Consider the following 13,130-nt stretch of genomic DNA (forward strand, 5'->3'; position numbering starts at 1 on the left):
CAGGTGTAAATGCATGTGGTGAAGAGCTATCCGATCACAGAAAACAAATCCCAATACCATGTGTAAAGGGAGCCTTAGATGCCAGCTTTTCTCCTCATGTAAAAAAGATTTCCTCATATTTCTTAGTCTCTGACCCCTAAACTCAGTATCTTTGTCTGTTTCCCTCCATCTCTGACATCATCATGTTATTTCCTCTTCATGCTCTTTGTCCGTAGACCCCGTCTCTCTCTTCCTCTCTCTCTCACTCTCCTGGGGGTTCATAGCTCTGCAGTGACTTGGCTCTGACTCATCATGCATGGCGTGTTTTGTGTGCATCCGGGACTGTGTACAGAATGAATTTGAGACTAACTCTCTCTCTCTCTCTCTCTCACTCTCTCTCTCTCTCTCACTCTCTCTCTCTCTCTCTCACTCTCTCTCTGTCTCTCTCTCTCTCTCTCTCTCTCTCTCTGTGTGTGTGTGTGTGTGTGTGTGTGTGTGCTCGCTCCAGAGTCCAGTGAACACGAGGACAAGAGCACAGATGCCTCTGGGGAGATTGCGGTTGAGGTGTCCAGCCAGGCCCCAGCCTCCATGGAGCCCCCTACTGAAGGAGAAGAAGCCCCACATTCTCCCCCTAAATCTCCCACCAAGGTCCCAGATGTAGATGAGGAAGAGCTCGGCCCTCTGCCAGACAACTGGGAGATGGCCTACACCGAGAAGGGGGAGGTCTACTTCATCGAGTAAGAGGATAAAAAGACACCATATGAATCCATTTTGTGTTTTTCTTTTGAAAATCCCAATAGAGGGACTTTCTTCCCCCAAAACAACATGTTCCTTCTATAGCCTGTGTATGAAAGGTTGACATTGTCTTACAGTTTTCTCAATGAAGACAACCCAGAAAGTAATATAGAAAACAAACAACTCCATTTGAATGGAAGTCTATGGGTAAATGGGCCTTTTACAAAGTCACTCAATGCTTACCTGTGCAGTTAAAGGTCTATAGCTCTAGTTTCAGATCTACTTTAATGGAACACGTTGGTGTTTTGTAGATTAAGTCCCATTTAGAGGAAAGACACCACTGTGATTGACAGCTGGTATCATCCAGTAGGAGCCTGGTTGCAGCCGATGTCTGTGAATTTCCAGCTGCGATTCACGTTCAGATATAGTCGCCACTTGGTTCCACCGTGTCTGCATCTGTTGTAGAGTTTGTCATGTCTGAAAATATTTAAAAACTCAAATCCCTTGTAATGCAATTTACAAATGATGCCAGATTGTTTATGCATGGCTGGCTGTGTAAACCTCATAGTGCTGTTTGAATAATTAATGTAACTTAATGCTGCTAGTCAGACATACAGGTTCCATAAACTGTCTATAAATACACACATACAGACATGCACATCCCTGCAAACTGTTGACCCCTCCTTTCACCCGTACTAATTAGTGGCTGAGGGCTAATTAGTGGATTAATGACCATTAAGTTTACCATAGAAACGCATGCACACACTCTGAGGTTCAGGTCATTAATCATCTCTTTCTCTTATCCTCACTGTCAGTTTGTGCCTAACCTTTGTTTGCCCCCTTTCCTTTCATCATGTCTTTCACCTACACATCTCTTTCTTCTTCTTCTTCTTCTTCTTCAGTCACAACACCAAAACAACATCGTGGCTGGATCCTCGGCTCGCAAAGAAAGCAAAGCCACCCGAAGAATGCAGCGAAGACGGTGAGTGTGAACGACCTGTTGACACGTTTGCGTTCTTGTTTTGTGAGCTCTGTTACGTGTTCTTCTGAGACACACTCGTCGCTCAGTATTTGTTGCCGTGTGTCGTCGTCTTCTCTGTTCCTGCTGTTTGTGTAGCTGTGTTGTCTGTTCTTTACTCGGTGTTCCAGTATGTTTTCCTTCCTTGTAAAAAAGAAGAGCAAAAATACCTCAGCGTTTGAGGTGTTTGTTAGTCTTGTCTTCTTCACAGGTTCAGGAAGCAGTACTAACAAACAAAGGAGGATTATTTTGGCAATTAAATTGAACCTTTCTCGGTTGTTGATATTGGGAGGCGTCCATTTGCATGGAACGATCTTGGCTCATGTGCACGTTTGGTTGAGAGAACTCGGTATTTGACATCGTGCAACACTTGGATCCAAAACAACGCCATTTTGGCAGGAAGCCATGCTGTTTAAATCCATAGACATATATAACCAGCAGCATATATACCAGGCAGAATGCCAGGCAACTTGTCTCCGACGGCTGTATTCATAAAAAGCGAAGATGATGAATAGTTGTTTTGCCCTGGGATACCAAAATCGTTGAGAACAAGCAAAGGGGAGAGCATTTTACTGGATCTTCAAAGATCCCAAGAGACAGCAGAGTTGGATCACTGCCCTAAAACATGCTCAAAACAAGCACAGAACATGGAGCAATGGGAACCCACAGACGGCCAAGTCTGCTTGTGTAGTGATGATGAGCAGGTACAGAATCCAAAGCTAACTAGCTTTAATGTCTTATTTATTTGACATGCTTCTATTGCGATGTGTAAGCACTCTGTGGGGTAGAGTGAGGTCCCAACATCCTAATTTGATCTCTCTATTCCGGTGCATTATTAGAAATATGAATGCTATGATGTTAAATGTTAAAAGAAATAATTAAAGAATGACCTCAAATGAGTCACATTAATGTGCTTTCTATTTAATTTGACCTATGCAACTCTACAGGACAGTCATAGGCGATTATTCAAACTCAAACTGTAAAAAACCTGTTTTAGTTCAAAATATACAGCCTAGAAGTGCACCAGACAGGCGTGGTGAAGTGATTGTGGTTCTCCATCGACGGCAAAGTAACAAACACATGTGCAGACTCGGCTGTCACAGTCGGGCAAGACTATTGTGTTAAAGTCTCCTGTAACCGCCAACGTCTGCCGTGACTGCAATAGTCTTAGATTTATGCAGAGGACACAGTGAATGGCATCAGAGGAGATGGAGTTTATGAACCGATATCAGATATTTCAAATAACGATCAATCAGAAAATCAATGTTCTGAATTCTACTGCCCTACTGTACCTTTAAAGATAAAGCAAGACCCTGTTAATTACCGAATATTATTGTCAACATCATCGCACAAAAGAAGAAATAAATGTTAATTAGTTTCTGTCTAAATTTATGTAGTTTAGTTTACAAATGAATTTGGTTTGCATAGTAAACTAAATTGTCCCTCTGAAATAAATCAAAATAAATTATTTGTGATTAAATAAACTTAGTTACAGATAGATGCAAGTGTGGTTCCTGGCCTTTTCAGTTTGTAGCTTCTTCTTCTTTTGTCGTCCATGAGATGTGGGCAGATTAATTTAATTGGAAGTGGAAGTGACTCTATTAGGATAAAGAAACAAAGTCTGAAAAGTACGTTATATTTTGATGCAGAAATGGTTTTAAAACCATGACTCCTGTATGAAATGTGTGCTGTGGTTCTCTGAAAGGGTCCCAAATGACTGCTGCAGTGATTAACAGCTGCAGGATGGCGTATATGAGATTGAGTGACTCATTTATGTGTTTTTAGACAACAAAGGTCGTCTGTGGCGCAGAGGAATGTGCTATATTAGGCTGTAGCTACACACGCTGTGCTCATTAATGGGATCAGTCCATTGTTTTTGATATTTTCCTGGGATTTATTGACAAAAAGAAAATCAAGTGTAACTAGAACTTGTTTTTTTTAAGTTTGCTTTAAAGCCGTTTGAAATGGAAAAGGTTTTCTGAATGAAATAAATCTAAATCTCTGCTGTCAGTTTCTGTGTTTCTTGGTGTGATCAGATAATAACAATGAGGTGATCTTACATCCCTGCTTCTGTCGCAGCCTTCAGTCGGCACATGAGTTAGTGATGTGATTCACCAGAGCGAGAACTCATTCACTAGCTTCTCAACTTCTCCTCTGTTATCCAACTCTTTAATTTTCTTCTTCCTCTAGCTTCTCCACCGCACTCCTTCACCTTGGTCTCTGTCACTCACCCTTTCACTCTCCTTCTTTTCAATTTTCCTCTTCTGTTTATCTCTCTCTCTCTCTCTAATTCCCCCTCTTTCCCTGTGCCCAGTCAAGAGCTGGACTGTGACAGGAATTCCAATAATGCTGCTCAGCTCTCACTCTGCACACACACACACACACACACACACACACACACGCTGTTATCATAATCACAAACACGGCCAACATACTTGTGCATCATCTTGGCAAAGATCAGTTCTCACCAGAGCCAAGTTTCTGTCAACGTTGTCGCTCTGTGATCACTTATTTTGTCTATCAGTGCATCAATACATGCTGGGTTCAAACTCATTTGAACACACGCTGGTGACCTCTGACCCTGTAAGATAAGGGGTTAAGAGTCTTGGCCAAGGACACATCAGCATGCAGACTAGAGGAGCTGGGAAATCGAGTCTTGTGGTTAGAAGATGACCCGCTCTACCCACTGATCCACAGCCACCACAGTAAGGGCCGGAGCTAAATTGTACCTCAGGTCAGTGCTTCCAGGGCTGCAGTGGTCTTTATCATAGCGTCAGCTCCCGCTCTTTCTGGGATGGCTGCAACGTAACATTGTAACTGTAAAAGAACAACAACATGGGAGGTGGAACGTGAGTGCTTAGGGCGCTGGCCCACTCCCTGCTACCCTTATGTCTGATTCTGATCACATCATTATGTCACTCTCGTTGCTTCAAAATCTCCCAGCATCCTCCCAACATGAACATTTTTCACCATCCAAGACACAAATATGAATAATCAACCACCTGAGCAGACTCACTACTTTCACTCTCTCTCCCTCTCAGCTCACACGCACACACTCACACACGCACACACACACACACGGGCAAATCCAAAAAGGGATGGGATAAAAGCTTCTTGTCCCCGCCCAGCCCTACACTGCAGCTGTATAGAAACAAACGCTCCCTCAGGTCTGACAGTGAAGCATCACAGAGCCTGTTTTCAGATGAAGTTTGGAAGCGTTTTCTCTCCAGAGCTCCCCCTACAGTTTCACTGTCACAAAGACTCATCTCTGACGAACACCGAGCTGGCGAACACAAGCCGTGTAGGCATGTGCGTGTCAGTCGCCATCGAGAAAAGGTTGCTTCTTCTTCCCTTCGACAAGGGTTTTATCTGATTCGTTTTTGCCGGCTCTGCCATGATGAACATCTAAAATAACACGAAGCCTGTCCAGGGAGTGTTTCTGTTGTGCAGTGAAGCAATTGGTGTTTCTCATGAGACCTGCTCTTGCTGCTAACAGACAGTAGGGGGAGTGGAGGCGGCCCCCAATCTCCCTGCAACAAGACATTTAACCATTTAATCATCAAGAAAACAAACAAACTCAAACAACAAAAAGCACCAAACGTTGTGCACTGCAGCTTTATTTGACTGCTTTCTCTTTTTCCCTGTGTGTATCATTGGTGACTGTTCTTTGAGACGCTACTAAACGTTAAATGAATAAATTGCCCCCTCCCTCCCTTTCTACCTAACATATTGTGAAGCTCTCTACTCACATGAATCGTCCCACCTGTCCTCACTGGAGGTGACATTAACAGGCCTCAGGTCTGCTGCTGCTGCTGCTGCTGCTGCTGTTGTTGTTGCTGCTGCTGCTGCTGCTGCCGCTGTGCTTCTGTGTCTTCTTCACCTCCGACAGTGAACTGTTCTACTGCTGCTTCAGCTGAGAGACCATTAAACAGCATCCGCTGACAGTGTCTCAAACATTAGTGCTGATGTAACGTGCTGCCGTCATTTAACACACAACCTTTTCTTCATGTGTTTTAAACATGATGTTCCTCAAGCTTTATTTGTTAAACCCTGCTCCTTTCAGCTCCCTCAGGCCTGACCAGCTCCTCCAACTGGGAACCCCTCGGCAAAATGATGTTCTTGCATCCATGCCATGCACTTGCTCTACCATTAACTACAATTAAAAACACAAACGGTGGCGCTGGAGTAAAAGTCAGTAGGATTGATCGTCTTTTCTTACCTTTGAAACATCTCCAGTTTCACCTGTGCCCTTCATAAATGATTTGGTAGAAGGTCACGAACAGACAACAGAGCAGCGGTTATATTTAGACAATAGAAGAAAGTAGGCTATGTCAGTGACAACGTGTGTGAGTGTAGATGTAGACACGTGCACAGAAAACAGGCTTCATTTCCAGGAAATGCAGCTTTTTTTCCAGCTCAGCAGCCAAACGGATGACAGACGAGTATAGCGTAGTTCAGCCCAACATGCTGCTCTGAAGTCTATTCATTGTGTTGTTGAATGAGGACCACAGAGCTTTTAGTTGTGCGCTGCTCTGTCGTTTCATGATGATTTAAAAGAATGTTCTATAATATAAGAGACTGAGATAAATAAAAGACATCCTATTCTTGTCCACGGTGACTTCACAGCAACACCTGCTGGTGTGGAGGGCAAATAACTCAAAGGACATTTGTTTGAAAAGGATCACAGTCCTACAGGAAATATTGCGCCTAAAGTAACATGATGTTTTGTGTTTTTGAAGCACAATGTGTTCATGATAAATAGTTTTCTTGCTCATGGTGAGACCTCCTGTGTTTGTTGCAGGGAATTTGTAAAATGTGTTGTTTGTATGTTAACTTCCTCAGTAGTTGTGTCAATTGTGGGACTGACGTAGAGACTTCAAAGACTTATATTACTTGCAGTCTTTTTTTGTCATGCAAGTCGTGTTCTTTGTAACACAAACCAGTATCTCCTCGTTTTCTCGGAGGAGGTAAGAACAGAGCAAGACAAGCTTCTAATCATGGCCAGTGTTGATTTCAGCTTTGACTTTGATCCCTACACTGGTTTCAAAGTGATCTCAGTTTGTTGCTGAAAATACTCATTTAGAGGAAGGAATCTTCACTCGGGCTGATGCCACGATGTCGAAAACCCTGTTTGAAACCAACAAGTGTGACGTGGGAAATGGGATGAAACGGAGATGGTGAAGACAAGAAATATAAGAAACGTGTTGTTGGTGAGCAGAATAATGCCTGCGAGAGTGTCTCTGTGAGGAGAGCGGGAGACGAATAGAGATGGAGACGGTGTGTATGAGGAGAGCTGAAGTGCTGTCAGAGAGTGAAGCTCAAATGTGTGATGTCTGTTATTCCACTCAGTCATGTCTGGACCAAGAGCTGTTCTCTCTAAGTGGTCGTCGCATCCTCATGTTCTCTCTATGAGAGTCTTAGCAGGTAAAAACATGTAGCTTTAGACTTTAGACTAGTCAAGAGTACATATGTATATACAGTATAAACACACCATGAATTACAAATGATGTTTGATGGCATGATTCTGTGTCAGTTTTTTGAAAGGGGTTTGGAGATCTTATGCACAGCCTGACAGTGGGTATATTTGTATTTAAGCCTCTGACCACTAGTTAGCAGCAGGCATTTGTCTTTACCTCCTCTCACTCCTCTATGGAGGCCCAGACATGACACGGGGGGGAAAGAAATTAATGCATGGCCACAAAATAGGTAAAACGTGCACATGCATAATATTAATTATTGTTAATTATTAATAACATTCTCATGAATTATCTGGAGAGCTGCACAAGTAAAGCGAGCGAGGGCTGAAGCTTCGGGACGGACAGAGTGTGACTGATATTATTTTAGGTTGGGAACGAGTTACAAAGATATTCTCAGAAGCCTGGCTGTTGGAGCCATTTAGAGGTTTTTATAAGTAACTATATTTTGAGTTATGGTGGAAATTATGATTTATTATTACTATTATTAACATTATTATTATTATTATTATTGGGAATTAAGTGTAATGAAATATGAACCTAATTTAGATTCGGGATTCCTGCCTCACCTGTGAAAAGGGAGTGTCCAGGTCAGAGAATGCCTTTTATGAGGGAGGCAACAGTTTTCTGACCGCATTAAAACGCATCTGAACGTATTAGCTCGCCCCTTCGCTGGCCGCGTATATAGCGACGTTGCTTGGATTGTTTTTTGGTTTTGTTTCCATGAAAAGTCAACCGGAGATTATTGTTTAATAAATATCAAGAAATCAAGATCAAAACTTTCTGTGCGTGCTTTCAAGGAAATGTGTGTCGGACTATCTGTGCCTCAAATGGAACAAGAAGGCTGAACACAGGGTTTGCTGTTATACTGTCATTGCAAGTCGTGCAAGTCTAACCCATCGTGCCAAGGTTTGTATCCCCTGCTGCAGGAGGCGGGGTTACGTTGCTACCTGTAAAGTAACCTGGCTCTTCATATTCTGTTTAAATGCCTCTCGCTAATAATGATTCCTTACGATGCCAAGCTTTTGAGAATATCTAAAGATAAAATAAAACTCAATCACACTTTAATCTCTGTCCATCCAGAAGCTTCAGCCCTCTTCACTCGCTTTACTCTTTCTATTATCTACTATTTCTATTTCTGTCTACTATAATGAACATGAGAGAGGGCAGCTATGTGGACTCAATGGCTGATTTTGATAATCAGTCTCTGAAGTGAGTGATGAGTTAAGTTGAAAAGCTTTATTGAAGACAGCTCAGCACTGAAGAAAACGAACAACGAGATGTTAACAGTTAGGCATCCCCTGTCATCCTGCCAGTAAGTTAAGGTGTGACTCCCCAGCTTAGAGGAAAGGCTACAGGTCAAGCTGTCCAGCGCCTTCCTCTGCTGATGCCTCAGTCAACTGTGGGGAGAACTGCACTCCACTGTGTTATCACTTCTTTCCCTCAGCAGATGTAGGAGCAACAATGATACAAGAAAGAACACTCTGTCGAGGATTTATGGGAGCCAAGGTTGCACAGAGGCCTTATTGTGCGACTGTGTGATTTGTGAGTTACAGCTGGTCTGTAATGAGTTTTTAGGTTTGTATCTAGGAAGTGGAGTAGAGAGTAGACATTTAAAATGATTCAAATGTGTGAGGATAGGGGAGTGATGAATGGCTGACACTGTGTCTTCACCCTTTAAATGGCTTTTGAGGGTTAAGACTTGGTTGTAATGATAGGGTTAGGCATATAATTAAGGTCAGGATAAGGGGCTAGGGATGCTAATAATAAATAATTTGTTTGTTGATTCCTAAAGCCTCTGACTGACAGAGAGAGAGAGAGAGAATGTTGTTTTTGAATTATCGGGAGAAGAATCATGAATACAGATCATGTGTGCATTCATTTTGCATTCAAACAAAATGGTGGAATTAAAAAGAAATTTGCTTTAACTCCTTATTTATGTCTAAATGTTGCCCTAATCCCAGTATACCAGTATATCCTAATAGATCAGATTGTCAGCCCCTTTATATTGTAGTGCTATATTCTTGCCAGTAGACAAGTGTCTGACCCAGGGACACTTAGGCAGATTCGGGGATCGAACCTCACTCGACCCACTCAGCCACTGATCCATGGACACAATGATATTATTCCTCGAGGAATACACTATGACAAAGAGGCAACATTGCAGACCCTAACTGACCAGCAACACGACCATGTTTGCGTGCTGCACGTTGACCAATGACCATACACGGTCATGTCTAAGTTTGGGCGTCTTGTTCCTGAGTCATATGAGGTTGTTGTTGCATCTGTTCCTGGCTGTGTGTTATTTAAGGAAACTTTGTGTGAGAGGGGAGATGAGTCATCTAATGCACAGAAGACACAACTGGACTTTATCTCTGAGAGAGAGAGAGAGTGAGACTAATACAGATAACGAACAACAAGCGTTCAAACACACTTGCAAGTCCCTCAGTGCTCATTCTATACACAGACGTGTGCTGAGACAAAGAGGATGATGCTTTCACTCATATAAATACTGTTCAGCCATCCAACGCACATGCACACACACACACACACACACACACATAGCCTCATATGAATGCACAAAACACACACATACTCTCTCTCTCTCTCCCTCTCTCTCTCTCTTTCTCTCTCTTTCTATTTATTTTAATGGCAGGAAAAAAGACAAGACAGGGCCCTCAGCTCAGGCGAAAAAAGACCACTTGTGGTTTCCATGGAAACTGTCTCCCTTTCACTTAAGGGGGAGGGCAAGCGACTGGCAGATGAGTTTGTTCGACATTTAAGGTGGATAATGTACGGAGTTGGAGGAATTCTAAGGCGGTTTAGAGCGTGAATCCATCGAACTTCACTTCCCCGGAGACGACAGAGGTTGTTTGAGGTAATGGCAGTTTCTGCAAACGCTACAGCGGAGAAACAAATAATTGCAGCATCCCACTTTTTCACCTTGGGCTGCACAATCAGGAAGCTCAGTAGCCAGGTCACACACACACACACACATTCCTACATGGATTGTTGATATCAAGATGACAAATCTGTTCATAATTACATTACAGCATGATGCTGATGCCACAGTAGATTGGTACAGACCATGTCATTGTAAAAATAATGGAGCATGGGATTAGTTTGTGTGTGTGTGCATGTGCACTTGTTACCTCTTTTTCTGTCACTTGTCAGGACCAGTAGTCCTCATGGAGACTAGAACTTGGTCCCAATGAGGCAGAACCTCATTTCTGAGGAAGTGGTTAGGTTTAAGATTTGAGAGGTGCTCAGGAAGGGTTTCTGGTGTGGCTATTTTTCATAGTTTTTCTCTTGCCTGGGAAAATGTGCATATTTGGGTGAAGCTTAACTGTAAAATCCTCACAGCTGTACTGGAATGAAAGTTAATCAGTGCACATCAGGTAAACACGCACTGCTGAACATTCATAAATTGGAATTTGACATCAGATAAACACACAGTCCACAGTACGTCCTTCTGTGTCAAAATATTTTTGCTGTAAATTACACTTTCACTATGTACAATATTTATACAAAAATATTCCTGTTCTTCTAAAAATAGCTCCAGTAAGTCTTTCTACAGTGTCTCTCTACCTGACTCGTGTTTCAGAGAACCGGGGTTAATTCCGTAACCTAAAGAGTGAGTCATGTGGATCTCACAGTCTTAATCAGTCTGATGGGAACTCATTTGACAATGGTGTAAATAATTGTTTATTAGTCCAATGTGAAACTGTACAGTGAGCTAAAAGTTATACCTAATAAAAATGCATTTACACGTCTATGAATGTAGAACATAGGAGAATATCGACTATGAAGATTATTAAAAATAGAACATACACTCAGTAACCAGCACATATACAATATGAGGTTAATATTTACAGGAAATCAGGATTGTACATGAGATATTACACGTGTGTAAAATTGCAGTTTTATATTATTATATTGAGAGGTTACACACTACTGCTTTAATAATGTATACAGAAAACACGATCAAACCAAGAACATTAAAATTACATAAACTAAAATGAATTTAAAAAGAATCTCATTAAACAATAACAGAACAACAGACTATGAATCAGTCTTTCAATTGGAAGGTTGTGGGTTTGAGTCCCAATGAGTAAGACACTTAACCCCACGTTGCGTGTGAATGGTTATGTGTGATGGAAAATGTGCTGCACATTAAGTGTGTGCTGTATGAAAGTGTGAATGTAGCGTAGAGCAGCTTCTAGTGGTCATCGAGACTAGAAAAGCACTTTATAAATACAGACCATTTACCATTAACCTCACACATGCACTTTATTCCCACTGTTGTGCTTTTTTGTTTATCTTTAAACAGGGTTGTCAGCATAATTTGTGTGTGTGTGTGTGTGTGTGTGTATTTGTGTTTTTGTAATAATCTGGCTCCTTGCTCCCTGATGACTCACTGTTAGTGTCATCATTTTCAATCTGTAAAACACAACTCTTCTGCTCCTGCTTGTTTTATTTCCCTGTGGAAAATGCCCACTCGCAGACATAGTGGTGGATTTCATGAATCAGACGCTTCCTCTTATTAGACATGACGTGAAGAAATGTTAATATCAAGCTCACTGTAATGTTCGCGGAAGAATGCTAATCAGGAATGTTGTTTGTCTATGATTCTGCGCGTGTGAGTGGGAGGGGAGCGGCTTGGCGTCGGTGGGTGTGCAGTTTTGTTTACCTTGGCTTTATAATGTGGCATCGGCCTTCTCGTGTTGATGATGCTTTAGTGAAGGCTGAGTGATTAAAATGAAAACTAAGAGAGAGAGAGATCATTAAGTGTTTGGGTGTGTCAGTGACAAACTGAAACAAATGGAATCGAAGAGTTGGGTAAAGATTATGGTAAATGTTTTCAGTGCCTTGATCCTGAAGCTCTTTAATGACAAGAGAGAGAAGAGATAAATCAGGAATGGATGAAATGAGGAGACAGAGACAGTTGTCATGGAAGCTATCCAGGAAAAAATAGTAGGTGGGTGAAATTGACAGAAACAGAAAGTATTTTGACCTAGAAGATTGTGTGCAGGGAGCAGCATTGTCGCCTTTCAGCAAGACAAAGGGCCTTTCTGTGTGGACTTTGCATGTTCTCGTCTCCAAACACAAGTAGTTTGGTGATTAGGTTAATTCCATTCATCCATCTTCTACCGCTTTATCCTCCACATGAGGGCTGTGGCGCAGGGAAAACATATGAGTGTCCAGTTCATTTCTGCATGCCTGGTTCACCCGGAAACCAGAGAACCAGGAGAACGTGCAAACTCCACACAGAAAATAATACCCAGACCAGGACCAGGACCAGGCAAAACAGCAACCTTTTTGCTATGAGTCATGTGCGCCACAGTATGGCTCGATCAGATTAACTGGACGCTCTACATCAGGGATCTCAAACTCAAATAACCTGAGGGTCTCTGTCTAGTCTGGTCAGTAAGAGACCGGTCAAAGGGAAAAAAGGAAAACTTTTTTGAGAAAAAGAAATCAAAATAATATTATTTACAATGATATTTAATAGAATTTCAAAATAAAACACTTGGTTTTGACATGAAATGATAATAGTTCACAACATAAACTTATTTCTGATTCACACTTCTGAAATTGATCTAACTCTTAGTGCTCACATGGCACGCATCTGTGCCGCAGGTGCACCCATGGTAAATTGCCATGGGAATAGTAGAAAGGAATAGTACAACTCCTTATATGGACATCCTGGGGGGGTGTGTTGATAGGTCACATATTCAGGCTTTAAAAAATGCTCTTTTTTTTCATCCGCTTATGTGTTGATGAGTCAAAGTTATAATTCATTTTATATCACATTTTTTGTAGCGATATAAAATAGCAATCATTGTGCATTGTGTGTCACAAAATTTGACCGTTTTTCTTTTCTTTTTGGTCATAGAAACGAGCCAAGTGAACTTTGATCGGAC

The 13,130-nt window shown here is 41.9% G+C and overlaps 1 protein-coding gene across 6 annotated transcripts in view; it reads left to right on the top strand.

The window, feature by feature from the left end:
* The window catches only part of LOC122775744 (membrane-associated guanylate kinase, WW and PDZ domain-containing protein 2-like), a 113,981-nt gene that overhangs the window by 64,448 nt on the left and 36,403 nt on the right, over positions 1-13,130 (top strand). For all 6 annotated transcript variants that reach the window (XM_044035871.1, XM_044035870.1, XM_044035872.1 and 3 more), the window contains exons 5-6: positions 488-716; positions 1,617-1,696. In XM_044035871.1, the coding sequence (XP_043891806.1) occupies positions 488-716; positions 1,617-1,696 (309 nt within the window). The remainder of the gene's footprint in view (positions 1-487; positions 717-1,616; positions 1,697-13,130) is intronic.

The sequence above is a fragment of the Solea senegalensis genome, linkage group LG10 (assembly GCF_019176455.1).
Source record: "Solea senegalensis isolate Sse05_10M linkage group LG10, IFAPA_SoseM_1, whole genome shotgun sequence".
NCBI classification, from domain to species: Eukaryota; Metazoa; Chordata; class Actinopteri; order Pleuronectiformes; family Soleidae; genus Solea; species Solea senegalensis.